Below are 14,345 nucleotides of genomic sequence, written 5' to 3'. Positions count from 1 at the left end.
TTCTCTCTCTCTCTCTCTCTCTCTCTCTCTCTCTCTCTCTAACTCTATCTTTCAGTTAGTTCCTGCCTCCTTTCTTACATCGTAAGAATAAATTAATACATTCGTGTTATTTAGTTTCCACGCCAATGAATATGATGCGGCATCGCGTGCTTCCTCGTAGTTGCTGACACGTGCCAACTTTCTACGCTTTTTTCTTCGATTTAATGTACCCAAAAACAGCCCTTACACTAGTCGGAACCTTTTTTACGAGAGCGCTTGCACAATACCGTTTCATAATTTTGCGTTTATCGTTGATAGAGCCGTCTCCTTACAGGATTTTAAATTTAAAGATTAAGACGGTTTCAATTTTTCCCGCCATTTTTGTGCATCCTTTTTTTTTTATCGTTTGTGACATTAGTCTCGATTTATTTATCGTTCGAGTTTTCTTTTCTTCGACTTTAATTATACGCGGTCTTATATGTATCGTTATTTGTGCGTTTATCGTATCATTCGGATGATGCGAATGTCATTTCTTTAGATTTTTCTCAGACGAAGTCGTATTTACGTATTGAGGAGAGTTTAAAGGTTAATATTACGTCGTAACGTCGAGTGACAAACGCAACAGTTATGATTTATGAAGCAACAACACAGACGTCTATCTTTGACTCGATTTTTATTTGAACGTTTTCCGTTCAAAAAGATTGAAATTTTTGTTACTCCTTTGAACTCTACGTGACATCGTTCAACGCCATCTTTTATTTTCTTAGCATTACTACTTATCCTTAATTCACGAACGTGGACAGGACAAATTTAACAAGAATATTTCAACGATATATATACATATATATGAATATACATGTATATATATATATGTATATGTATGAAAAAGAGATTTTTACATACATAACAATAGGAAATAGAAAACGATGCCAATTATATGTTTCATACATTAATGGTAAGTAAAAAAATTCCATTTTTTGGGGAGATTAATTCTATACAAGATGGCGTACGTCGAAAAACATTGTTTCAACCAATAGAAAGTTTATTCCCTTCCGTTTATCATAACTACTGCAAAAATCTTAATAATCTTATCCCGGTAAGTGACATCTTTTATGTTAGTCGAGGAACTAAGTTTTTCAGTTCGGTATCTCGTCTTAATCTATGCTTTTACCCTATGCCAAAAAGGCGCGCGCACAGTCTCACCGGGATATTCGCTCTTCTTAGATTTTACATATCTATTCGCAAAAAAATGAACCAAATCGTTTGTATAAAACGATTCAACGTCTAAAAATATGTATCACGATTTATGTAGAAACGAGAGATGTTAGTTAATCGGCTAAAACCGTTCCTAGGGTATAGAAACGTATTAAACCGAGTACTAAAACATGAGAAGATAGGAAGAAGACGATGATATAAAGAAGGAAGAAGATTAAATAAATAAATATAAGAAAATAGAGAGACGGCGAGAAAGGGAGAGAGCGAGAGAGAGAAAGAGAGAGAGAGAGAGAGAGAGAAAGAGAGAGAGAGAGAGAGAGAAATACAGTTAGAAAACTTACAGTAAAATTCCGTGGAGTATCTCGAAAAACTTGTGTGGTAGCCTCGAAGCGACGGCCGCGCGTACTAGACATTGTGTTATTGATCAATGAGAGAAGTTAAGCTTGAGACCCATGCCGGTTGGGCCAGCTGTCATTTTCCTGTGAAATATTTTTGTTACGCGAGTAATATACTTGATGAAGAAGAAACTGTGTTTCGGTTGGATATCTCAAAGAATCTAGTCGACGGGGCCGACTAGATCGATCTTTTTGGTTAGACGTATAAATGAAGAAAAGTTTATGGGGATGAGAGTTAAGATATCGACTGCGGTGTAAAATGATGGAAGAGTGTAAAGAATAGAGGAGAGCGAAACGCGCCAAACTCTCTCGTCTCTCTTCTTTTTTGTACGGAGAAAAAGAACGTGGGAGAGAGAGAGAGAGAGGAGGAGGAGAGAGAGAAGAAAGAAAGAGAGAGAGAGAGAGAGAGAGAGACAAAGGGAGAAAAAGAACGAAAGAATACGCGCGCGCGCGCGCTCATCTTTAACTTAATAACGAAACGAAACGGACGTAGAAAAGACGTACAGAGGGAGAAACGTAGAAAAGGGGCAAGAGGAGAAAGAGGAGGAAAAGGAGGAGGAGGAGAAGGAGAAGAAGAACAGGGTGAGAAAGTGCTAAGGGGGCGAGTAATATGAGGAAAGTAAGCGAACGGGCGTGCGTGAAGGAGAAATAGACGCGAGTTTGAGATTGAATTTAAGAGAGAGAGAGAGAGAGTAAGAAAGAGAGAGAGAGAGAGAGAGAGAGAGGAGAGAGAGAATGCGAACATGTGTCGGTGCCGAGGATCTTGTCTTCAAGAGTGTTGACAGCGAAGGTGCGTCGAAAAGAATTGATGATCTTCTTTGCCTCGATCTCTCAATCCAGTTTTAAACTTTAAAATTGACGTTTCCGACGTTATCTTCTTTGGCGTATGTATAACAACCACCGATGCAGACTTTACGGAAGAAAAACAGCCCGTGCAAGTGTAAGTAAATCGACGTTAACGCCTAAATGTTAAGTAGAAAAGAATCGATGTCGTACGAGCGAATGTTATGTATTATTACGTTCTTGTTTTTTTTTTGCCCTCTTTCGTTTGTCTTTTCTCTTTCGTTTCGTTTCAAATCTCTTTCGCGATGCAACCCGATCGAATGTTTCGTTTTTAGCTCGAATACAACCGAAATACAAAATATTTTCTTTCATCGACGTGACGTTTCGATTCTGTTTTCCGGTCTACGTAATGATATACCTTCGTTAGGGGTGTTTCGAAATATGGCTTCTTCCCCTTTTACGTATGAAGAGGGAGAGAGAAAACGAATGACGGAGAAAGAGGGAGAGAATGAAAAAGGGAGACGGTATTCATCGCTACGCTCTCTACCGTTATTATTATACTACTGATCAGAGATATATTGATGCAGGTTGACGCGACCACGATGCATTCTCGAATATTGAATTGTTTCTATTGTATTCATTTTGAATGTACGTTAATTATCGGACGAGACAACAGAATCTTTTGTTCCTCGCTTATTTGTTTCTTATTTCGATATCGTTATGACCCGTCGTTATGAAAACCATTGTGGTTACTCGTTACCGACCCTCCCCCCCCCGTACCGTCTACACGCTAGATTCGGTCTGATCAGTCAGAGATGGCGCTACTTACCCCTTGTTGGACCAAACGTGCGACATTACTACTGATTTTTCACAACTCCACTTTTTTACGATGCTTGATTTTGCAACGATCTTCGTTAACGTTGGTCTTCGGACAAAAAAATATCGAAAATAGTCATCGATCGATCGATGATACTTTTATTTATTGGTACGACTTTCTTGCTCTATTTTCTCTCTCTCTCTCTCTGTCTTTCAAAAAAAAAAAAAAAAAAAAAAAAGAAAAAAAAAAGAAAAAGAAAAAGATGAAAAGGAATTTGCAAAAAACGATCGAAACAGATACACGTACTTTCCGAGCATATTTTGAATTTTTCTTTCTCGCTTCGTTTCTTTGGTAGAATTATTTAATGACGGCGATCGTATTCTCGCGTTCGTTTGTACGTACTTAACCGTTTGAAGTGTAGAACGCCAACTGTCGATACTCGAGATTCACCGGGCAGCCAATTGAAACCCCGTGTCCCTTTTCAAACGTAGAAACTTTCATGGTACGATATTCTTTGCTCTCGTCTTTCTTTTGACGAATTTCATGCCAGATGCGCAGAATTTCGTACTTGAACTACAAAGTCGTCTCTTGACCTTTCATAACAATTATTACAACGTTAAAGCATAAACCCGATATTTCGCTCGAACTGTCAGAGTATCAAAAGATTTCTCGTGTTACTAATGGACGGGCGATTTTGCTACGAACGCTTTTTGTTTCATCCGCCCTCGCGCGTTACTTCTGTATCAAATTGAAAATCGTTAAATTACGGAGGTATCATATGCATAAATGTTAAAAGTATCTCGACGCGTAAAGGTACGTCAAATGAGAGAGAGGGTGGAATCAAAAATTCACTTACGTGTCGGTTGTTTCGATTAGCATTTTCACGAGCAATCACGAAATATCAGTTTAATATCGTTTTTAGATCGTAATTCCCGTTGCTTCGAATTTAATAACTGTATTTCTATCATTACGTAGTTCTATACACAACAGTACATTGACAAGTTTCGTGCGTCTATCGAAATCGTAGTAGGGGGTTGTCTATCGTTTTTCAATTTAATTTCACTTGGGTTAGCACTGCGTGAGATCTGTATAATCACGCGTATAAAGTTGATTTATAGCGTCCGTTTCGATGGGACACGTATGTTAATTTATCTTTCTGTCCGTTTCTCACGGAATCAGCGTTTTCGTTTATCCTTTTTTGTTTTTTTTTTTTTTCACATTGCGTAGTTAAGAACGAGCCAACACGGTTCCTCGGGGAAGGTGTTTCGTTCAAGGCGAAGCTGATCGGCATATTGGAAGTGTCCGAAGCACGTGGCGATCGAATGTGTCAAGCAGCATTGGCGGACTTGAAGATGGCGATTCGTGCAGCCGGCGAACATAAGCAAAGGATTGCTGTACAGGTCAGCATCGATGGGCTTCGTTTGAGGGATGAAAAAACGAGTGTAAGTGTAAATAGGACGACGAGGATGTCGAATATTTCGTATCGATTTTTCTCTTTTCTCTCTTTTCTTTTCCTTTCTTTTCTCTTCTCTTCTCTTCTCTTCTCTTCTCTTCTCTTCTTTTTATCGAAACGACGCGTTTCCTTTATCTTCGGTCGGAGTTTCATCGGCGTCGTCATTGAATCATTGCTTGATCTTGTTTCATAGGAATGTTTGTACCATCATCCCGTGCACAAGATATCTTTCATCGCTCAAGACATGAGCGATTCCAGAGCATTCGGTTATATATTTGGCTCACCAGACACAGGACACAGATTTTTTGGTATCAAGACGGATAAAGCAGCGAGTCAGGTATCGATCGAAGGCAGTCTTCGATTAGAACCTGCTGTAATAATCGATGTATGCGTATGCACGTAAGCGGAGTTGCTTTTAAACGTAGTTGAAATCTGTCAATTATATCGAAATGATTTGATGCAAGCATTGGTAGGAAGGGTCCAAATGATATTTGCGTAAATCCGAAAAGCAATATCGAAACTCGCTATCCGTAATTCCTGAAGCGTATGTAAATAATCGTATTATACCATGCAATCTGCCATTCAACAAGCCCCATTGACGGAAGGGGAATCGTTGGAGGATTATTCACGGTCCACTTTATGTTGTTCGTAACGATACGCATTCCCGAGATAACTTCTTGAAATTAAAATTTTCCGGTACTCGATTTATTCGAACGTACGTAAACGTCATTTACGGGGATTATAGGGATTACACCATATGAAGTTATTTCTGTTTAATAGGCAACGGGAAAAGCGGATTGAATTGCTCTTCCAAAGAGAAATGGGAATTGATTGGTAAACCAAGTAGCTTATAGGAACACGTATTGAATATGGAGAGTTTAATTTTATTTTAGTCCCTTGAATTCGAATGTAACAATTTAAAATTCGATAACATCGGGAAATAATTTAATGAAACGCCCGCGTTGAGTAAGAGTGACAGCTGGCGAATTAATTCAACAACGTCGGTCTTACTTCAATTTCCAAGTTTAATTTCTGCTTTCGCCGCTCGGAAAAGACTCGGTGGTAATCCTCTCTCGTAAGTATATCCTCGAGTTTGATCCATTGAAACCTTTAAATGGGGCTCGCCAAAGCGATAAACGAGAAAAGGGGAATAAGCTGTATGATCGATAAAGCCTACGAGCCGGACAAAATTATCGGATTGATCATTTCGCCGCAGCGGTACTTGTGTTTCGTTCTCTGAGATAATACGGGTTATGCCGTATTTGGGATATGCGGATATTACGGGCCATTCGAACGGCTTTCCATCGATTTTTCAAATTTCAAAGAGACGGGAAGCAGGCGGAGAACGTACACAAGAGCAGTATCGTTTCAGGTGGTCATAGCGATGAGGGATCTCTTTCAAGTCGTGTTCGAGCTGAAGAAGAAGGAAATCGAATTGGCGAAGCAACACATCGAACAAAATGCCATAAACGCTATCAAGTTCCATACCGGCGGGATGTTCGTCGAACCAGCGCCCGACACCAAAGTACGTATCGCCCGTTCTCTCGCGAAAACGCGTGTCTCTCGCAACGGAGACGCATTTTTTCCTCAACTTTCGGTTATCTCCGCGAGCGTTCTCGTCGGCTCTCGTCGATTTCGATCTTCGAAAGACGGAGCGACGAAACGCTTGGGACAGACCGTTCGCTTCGCTTATTGAAAGAGAAATCTTTTCGTTTCGCAGGGTGCAGCCGGAACCGAATCGTCCGTTCATCGAACTAGACTTGCAAACTCCGAGACGGAGAAGGCGGCCGACAGGAAGAACGAAAATCAGAGTGGCGTCATCGCCGACTTGCTGGATCTGCAATTCGAGTTGAATTCGTTGCAACAGGGAATACATCAGATGGACAAAATAACACCGGAACAACCTGGGCCGGCCACGGACGACCTGTTCGAGAGCGATCCGTTCGGCGATTCTTTCGCGAACATGAAAGTACGTACCACAGATATTCTTTCTGCCGACAAGCTTTCGAGAGGAAGGTTTCACAGCGACGAACCTAGCTCGATTACATTCGAACGATTTTAAACAGTTGAAAGATACCGTACAACCCATTCTGCCGCCGCCACCGTCCTCCTCGAAAAGAGGCCACCTGGAACGGCAGCAAACCGTGCCAGCTCCGTCGGCTACGTCTAGTCCAGCCGCGACGTTGTACAGCAAAACGCCACCTCCTCAGGAGACGATGCATTGGTTCGACAAGGAAACGGAAAATCTTTTCAACGACGGAGAGCTGACGAATCCAGCGAAAACTGCCGCGGTTAGGAAAGATCAGGACGAAGCGAGTGTAAGTTCTCGACGGGAAAAGCTCGAACGTACTTTGTCGTCGACGGTAGAGTACGATGGTAGATGTATAGTAAACAGATACGCGTTTCTTGAAATGTTGCCGATGATTCTTGCAGACCTCGTTGAACGCAACCCCGAGGAGTAGCCAAGCCAAAAGTCCGCAGATAGACGTATTCACGGAACTGGATCCCCTAGGGACTGGTCTGATAAAGCCCTACGTCGATAAGAAAGACTTCTTCCAACATCTGAAAAATCCTCCAAAAAAGGTGCTTAAAGATTTAGTAACGACCAATTCGACGGATACGTTTCCAACGAATTTCAATCTAACGTCGGATACCCCGTCGGGCTCTATAAAATTACAGAATGATTTACCTTTGAAGGAAAGCGATCGCCACGAAGAGGGCAATTTCGCGAATTTCGATCGATTCGATGAGAACGAGGCCACGCAGTCGTCCATCCTTCCGAGGTCCGACTCGCCCCAAAAGAAAGATATCGTATCGAGGCCGACTCATCACCAACCGTTGTCGGTGTCCCTCCCGCCCGAGGAGACGCCTACCAAGGGCACGCTCGCTGGGATATCCTCCGTAACCGCTCCAGCCGCCGTCGGCGGAACGACGAGCGTTGCCGGCAGAGCAGACAAGGATTCTAACGAGTCTGTTCAGGCGTTGGTCAGATTGCCAAGCCCAAAGAAATATCTGCAATCGGTCAGAAAACGCGAATTCGATATGGATTTGCCGAGCGGCAAGTCGCAGTCCATGGAGAAACCATTCCCGGTAGATTTCTCTGCCACGAGCGATTCACCGGCGTCGCCCTTGAGATCCTGCTCCTCCGACGCGAACTCGAGATTGTCCAGTTCCAGCGCGGAGCTGGATCTCGTTCCTGAACCACCGCCAAGGGGCGCCGGGAGTATAATGATCAATCCGCCGCCCTTGCCACCGAAGAAGCAAGCCGCCAGAGGGGCCATCAAACCACCGCCCAGACCGCCTTACACCGAAGGTCACTTTCACTACGACTTCATCGAGCGCGAGGAGGCTTCGCCGTCTCCGACGAGGACCAGAGAGAGAACGAAAAGTCCGCCGAGGGACGCGAAGGGCCAGTTCGACGATAACTTCAGTCCACCGTCGCAAGCGTCAGCCAGGACGGACTTGATATCCACCATGACGACCTCCACCTTCGAGGATTCGTTCAGTTCGATGATACCCGCGACGAATTTGTCAACGTTCTTCGCTTCGAGCGGCGGCACGCCCGCCGCGACGAGGAGACCGAAACCCTCGCTGGACATCACCCTGAGTCAATTAACTTCGGCGAACTTGGACGAGTTGGCGGGCAGCCTTGGCATGACCGTGCAGGAACTAACGAGCTTGACGTTGCAACAGCTCACCGAATGTCTCGCCAATCTCTCGAGCAAAGAGTCGGCGACAGAGGCGAAGGAAGAGGAGACGGCTCGACCGAGACTGGAGCAATTCGCGACGAAACCGTGCGCGTCCGCGTGTAAAATCACGGAAACCAGTTTCGTCAGCAGCGAGCCACTTTTCAAAGCGAACTTCGATCCGGAACCGACGAGGAAGCAGGAGGAACCGACGTACGACAAGTACGCCGTGTTTCGAGAATTGCTCGAGATGGAACGGATGCAGGAGGAGGAGGAGGAGGAGGAGGAGGAGGAGGAGGAGGAACCGAGAGAGGAGGCGAACGACGAGGAGGTCGCGACGGATACCGAAAGCAAAGAACCGGAGGAACGAAAAGAATCGGAGGAGGACGAGGCGCGAGGCGAACTCACGGCCGAAGCTATCGTAGCTATGGCGAACTTGACCGTCAAGTTACCACCGAGTACCGAGGAATTGGCGAGGGAAGATTCGAGGGTGGTGGAGATCGAGGAAAGGAACGGAATCGAGACGGACAGGGCGATCGGCGCGACGGCGGAAGCTATCGAGGAAACGAGGGACGACGCGATCGAGATATCGACGAAGTCGCAGCCGTGCCGAGGAAAGATGGAACTGGAGATAGAGCTAGAGACCGAGGCGGACATCGAAGAAGATACGACGGAAGATAGGACCGCGGCGGGTAGTCGGGACAGAGGAGAGACTTCGTCGGATAAGGGCAGCGAGGCGAACGTCGCGCCGGAGAGCACGGAGGACGTCGGTCGGTCCTCCGTCGCGGAGAAAGCCGAGGCGAGATCCTCGACGTCGACGTCGAGCGACAGATACGCGGCGTTGAGGGAGATAATAGGCGAGGCGGAAAGATTAGGCAAGCAGAGCGAGGAGGAGCCGTGCTCTATCAGACGAGAGTCCCCGGTAGTGGTGGTACAGCAGGCGTCGTCGACTAAGAACTTGGCGGAGGCCGAACTCTTGAGTTTGTTCTCGGACAGTTTGCCGGGCGTACCGCCGAGCCCTAAGAGGTCCCTTAAGAAGAAGGAGGACGATCTGAAGAGCGTCGCCATGGATATTTTCGAGGAAATAAAAATGCTCAACACCGGGACGCATAAGGCGAAAGAGGTGAAAGCTATCGCCGGCATCGCCGGATTCGAGGACGTGTTTTGTCCCTTCGCCGAGGAGGTTGCCAAGGACGACGGTCGAGAAGAGGGGAAGGAGGAAGAGGGCAATTGGGCCAAGTTCGAAACGAGCGTGCTAGCTGGCTCGGACAGATCGTCTTGCGAAGGGGCGCGCTCCGTGGGTGGTACGTCGCCTTGGTCGCCCGACGGCAAGGACTTCCATCGCGACGTACCGCCTTTCAAATCCGTCGCCTCTACCAGCGGGGTTCACAGACATTCCGGCGACAGCGACAACGAATGGAAGGACGAGGAGGAGAGCGAGGAAAGTAACGGCAGGGGACGTCCGGAGGGGAGATTCTGGTGCGGAAGGCATCCGAGATTCGACGCGGCCGAGTTCGACGAGAGGTCGTTCTACGAGGAGGCCTCGGCCTCGCTGGACAACAGATCGGACAAAAGGGATCGAAGCTTCCGCGGCCGGGCGGTCAGGAAGTCGCGCGGTCCGTGGGCCAAGAACGTCGGACACAGACCGCGAGACCCCTCGCGCTGGCACGAGAAACCCCAATGGGAGGAGGTGCCGAGGCGTTATCCCCATCGAAAGTTACCTTACAAGGAGAACGACGATCGCTACGACGTGCACGATCACTTGTCGCGATTTTGGAAGTGCAGGCCAAAGTCCCAACGATGGAATTGGATGCCCGACGATGCTTATTACGACGAGGAGCGCAGAAGAAAGATGACGGAGAGAAAGTTGACGTTGCTGTGGAACGAGGAGGACAGATTCGGCAGCGAGGAGAGCGTTGGCTTCGAGGAGGACGATAGATGGGCCAAACGTAAATACGAGAGGAGACGGTGGGACGAGGAGTACGGCAGATACTGGAACAGGCGGAGTAGTCCTCCCTTGGACGGCGAGTACCCGTCCAAGGAAGGTTACTACTACTATCGGGAGAGGCCTCACGACTACGCCAGCGGGGCGTGGGACGAGGAGTACGGTCCGGAACGTGCCGGGGACGAATCAGGCAGATACAACACGGCCGGTAGGAAGAGACATTGGCCGAAGAGGCCGAACAGTGCCAACGAGGGTCGTAATACCGCCGAGTACGGCGAAATGGTGTATGCCGACGCGAGGAGCAAGTTCGGTACGTCTAGATCGGAATGCAGCGACAACGATTCGGACCCTTACTTGAGGCCGTCGCAGAGGTCGAGGAGTCGCGAAAGTTATTGGGGCAGCGATCAGGAGTACGACAGTTGGCCGGAGAGACCGTATTGGTCGGAAGGTCCGGACGTCAAGAGCGAGACGTTGCATCGTAAGAGAGTAGCGAGGCACAAGGCCGCCGCGCGACAAGCGGTACAGGCTAAAACGCAGAGCCCTTTCGAGGATGATTTTGCGCAAAGTGTCGAGCAGGTCGAGTCACCGGCCAGCGAAACCTTGCCGTCGGCCGAGCCGCGCGTTCGTCCGGAGATCGGCGAATCGAAAAGGGGAGAATCGATCGAACGACCTCCTCCGAGTCCTTCCGCGGCTCCGAGTCGATTGTCGATGACCAAGGAAACGCATCCACGCAGGGAGCTGCCACGGGAATACAACAAGCGGTCGACCTTCTTCGAAGACGATTTAACGCCGACCGCTAGCGTCTCGACCAGCGACGCGTCCGACCGGCGAAGATTGTCGTCGGACCTGAAGGCGACACCCGAACTTGAAATTCCACCCGACGCGAAGGATTCCCACAGGTCGATAGACGGTTTCGTTTCGGAGGACAGTGGTCGAGATTCCTTCTTCAACGGTGATCTTAGGTTCGACGACGACGACGCTTTCGCCTTCAAGTCCGAATTGGAGGACAGCGTGCCCGAACGTTGTACCACTACCTTGCCATTGAAAAACGCCAGGCAAAACAAATACGCTGCCTCGAACAGTAACAACAAAGGTAGACCATCCGATCAATATATAAGAAAATCCGAGTCGGTGAACATCTTCATACGCGAGGAAGATCCGTTCGACGACGACGACTTTTTCAATTGACTCGCGGCCAATCGCGAATCCGCGCGTTCGTCGAAATCGGACTATCGATCTCTCAAATGAGTGGAATCCGTACGTAGCGATTCTTTATTTCTTACACTTTCTTTTTACGAAGCCGCCACGTGTCGTCGCGTCGTCCTTTTCGCTCTCGCGTTTACAAAGGATGCGCGTGTTTTCTAAGCTTTGCTACTCGAGAAGCCTTGTGGACGTCTCTGTTCTGAAATTATTTCCCTCTTTCTCTCTCTCTCTCTCTCTCTCTCTCTCTCTCTCTCTCTCTCTCTCTCTCTCTCATTCTCGCGCGCGCACTCGTTAGCACGAGAACGAGATACTCGCTTCGCGTAAAAACATTTATAAAACGCTATTAAGCTTTCAGAATGAAGAGGACGATTTGAGAAAAGAGATTAGGTGCTTGGATAGATTTTTAGATTTTTTTCATATTTTTATCCCGTGAATTTTATGTTTAATTTTATTGATCGCACGCGTACCATTCGGACTTCCGTCTATTGAAATATTATTTAATTACGAGACTGACGAACGTCATAAATGGTGTATTTAATTGTAGCAGATGAGAGAAATCGGGTCGAAATGGGATTTTCGAGGAGGATGGGCATATGTGCGTAGGTATAATTATTTATCAATGTTCGATTCCAGTGTTATTAGCAATAAGCCGATATTGTATTTAAAACGGGTCGAGGTTGTACTGACCGTAACTGCGTTATCTTAACGCAGTTATGATTTCGACTGATCTATTTCGATTTCGACACGATTTTGATGAGAAACCATTTCAATGAGAAACGATTTCGATGAGAAATGATTTGTTGCTAATGCGTTCTCGAATGGATTTAATATAATTGCGCATATAACCAGAATTTCGCTTCACGAGAGGAATCAAGGATGCAGAAATCAAAGGTAGAAACTCGGATATGGAATTTGATTGCGCACATTGGAAATCCTATTCTCTCTTTCTTTCTCCTTCTCATTTGTTTCTATTTCTTTTTCCTTTTCTTTTTTCTCTTTTCCAAAAATGTTTTATCTCAAGTGATACGCATCGAGAGTGAATCGAGATATTGCGTTTTTTCTATAGGTAGGCGTGTGAATGATGTGTGATAAAAGAATGCTTGTCAGGAGAGCAAGATGATAATAAAAAAGAAAATAAACGACCTCTACCATCGATATGTTCGAGCACGCACGAAGTGGATCAAAATTTCCTAGATGAGTCAAACGATACCAGATTTGATTTTTAAAATTCGATCACTCTTTTGCGAGACCTTTTAGACCAATTTTCCCTTTTACTCGAAACTACGAGATCAGTTTGCGAAGCTACGAGCTTAACTACGAATCTGAAGAGTTCTGATAAAAAAGAGTTATCGATTTTTAAAGTCACCTAGGAAGTTTTGCCTCGTCTCGGAAAATTCCGGCGATAGCCTGTATGACTCGAATACGCAACAACTGGAAAATAATATTTCGCAAATCATACGATTATAAAAAATATCATTGTAACGTTTACCAATGAGAGAATATCAACCCGATGACCCAGTTTATCTTCCATATCTATATGTAAATTGGTAACAATCGTTCGAATCGAGAAAGGATGCTAATGCTGTTTGCATTATTTATTTATTTATTCATTTGCTTATTTATTCATTTATTTATTTATTTATTTCACGTTGCGCTCGCTTTTGTATTTATCAAAATAAATGCATAAATATAGGTCAACCGTATCGATGGAAAAAGATATCCACGAGAAATTATTCAAAAGTTAATTAGGAAATATCTCGTACTTGTCACAATCGTATCAAATTGTCAACATTCGTTTCTTTGTTACGATAGCGAACGAATAGGATGCGGGTATTCTCGCATGTAATTATTCCATATGTGAATTAGAGAAAAGAGATGGAATGAATTGTGAAGTATATACATACATATTATATTCATAGATAGAATTCGAAACGCGAAAAGACAACAAAAGAATTTAATTCGATGGCAAAATTTGTTCATTTCGACATGAAAAAAATGTTCCCTTTTTTTTTTTTGACTACAAATAAAAATTGATTTCTTATAATTGTTGCGAAATGGAGGGAAAAAAAAAAATATGTCGTTTAGTACGTTTACGTCGGTATTGCTATTTGCGTTTCCCTTTGTTTCCGGTAGCGGCATTCATATTGGATGCTTTATTTCATTATATTTTTCGATTGATAAACGTTAAATTTCCATTATTGAGACTTTAACTGTCTGGCAATCTTTTCAACTTACTAAACGAACTAAAATTTGGTAACACGCTCTCTCTGGCGGAAAATTCAAGTGTACACCTATGTAACAGTCGAGTCCGAGACACCGGTGTGAACGTTATATAAAAGTGAGTTGTCCGCGATAAATTTTATACCCTTCGACGTAAACGAGAAGAGCGATTAATCTTTTGCGAAGCTAAGTAGGTAAGTAATTAATTCATTCAGCGTTTAAGAGGGACGAATTATAAAACGTTGAGCAAAAATATTCTCGAATTTGTTTCGAACGAACGTAATCCATCTTTGTCGTTATCGTAAATGATTATGGAATGATTCTTTTTCTTTGTTATGGTATGGAACAGTGGAGTGACGGTACAATAAACCATTACCGTATGCCAATGGAATTGATTTACCTTTTCTTACTAAAACAACTCATCCCATATATATCGATAAGTCCAAATATATCGTAGAATATTTAAAGATCGATCGATCGAAGTAAGAAGAATTTGATATACGTTCGTGATAACGTTTCCAAACGTGTCAGTGATTTTAAACGTTTACGGATTCCTCGAATCGAAGCAGTGAGAGTTGAAGAAGAAATTGAGAAAAATGCGCGTGCTTTTGTCGACAACCTCGCGAGGGTTGTCGTTTAAAAATTCGAA

At 45.0% G+C, this 14,345-nt stretch overlaps 1 protein-coding gene across 1 annotated transcript; it reads left to right on the top strand.

Moving 5' to 3' along the window:
- Window positions 1–1,535: 1,535 nt before the first annotated feature.
- On the top strand, window positions 1,536–14,087 carry LOC127069380 (protein disabled). Its single transcript, XM_051006344.1, has 7 exons — window positions 1,536–2,529; window positions 4,417–4,631; window positions 4,836–4,979; window positions 6,015–6,167; window positions 6,363–6,611; window positions 6,709–6,960; window positions 7,076–14,087. Exons 1-7 carry the CDS (start codon window positions 2,493–2,495, stop codon window positions 11,459–11,461), a joined length of 5,436 nt encoding a protein of 1,811 aa, XP_050862301.1. The 5' UTR covers window positions 1,536–2,492; the 3' UTR covers window positions 11,462–14,087.
- Window positions 14,088–14,345: the final 258 nt, after the last annotated feature.

This window comes from Vespula vulgaris, chromosome 15, assembly GCF_905475345.1.
Source record: "Vespula vulgaris chromosome 15, iyVesVulg1.1, whole genome shotgun sequence".
NCBI lineage: Eukaryota > Metazoa > Arthropoda > Insecta > Hymenoptera > Vespidae > Vespula > Vespula vulgaris.
Note: the sequence above shows the minus strand (reverse complement) of the source record. Positions and strands in the feature narration are given on the sequence as shown.

Bases quoted from the DNA above. Each gene is read 5' to 3' on its own strand.
- LOC127069380 (XM_051006344.1), top strand. From the start codon at position 2,493: ATGCAGACTTTACGGAAGAAAAACAGCCCGTGCAAGT. The intron at 6,612-6,708 runs GTACGTACCACA...GATTTTAAACAG, and splicing joins ATTCTTTCGCGAACATGAAA to TTGAAAGATACCGTACAACC. The intron at 6,961-7,075 runs GTAAGTTCTCGA...TGATTCTTGCAG, and splicing joins AAGATCAGGACGAAGCGAGT to ACCTCGTTGAACGCAACCCC.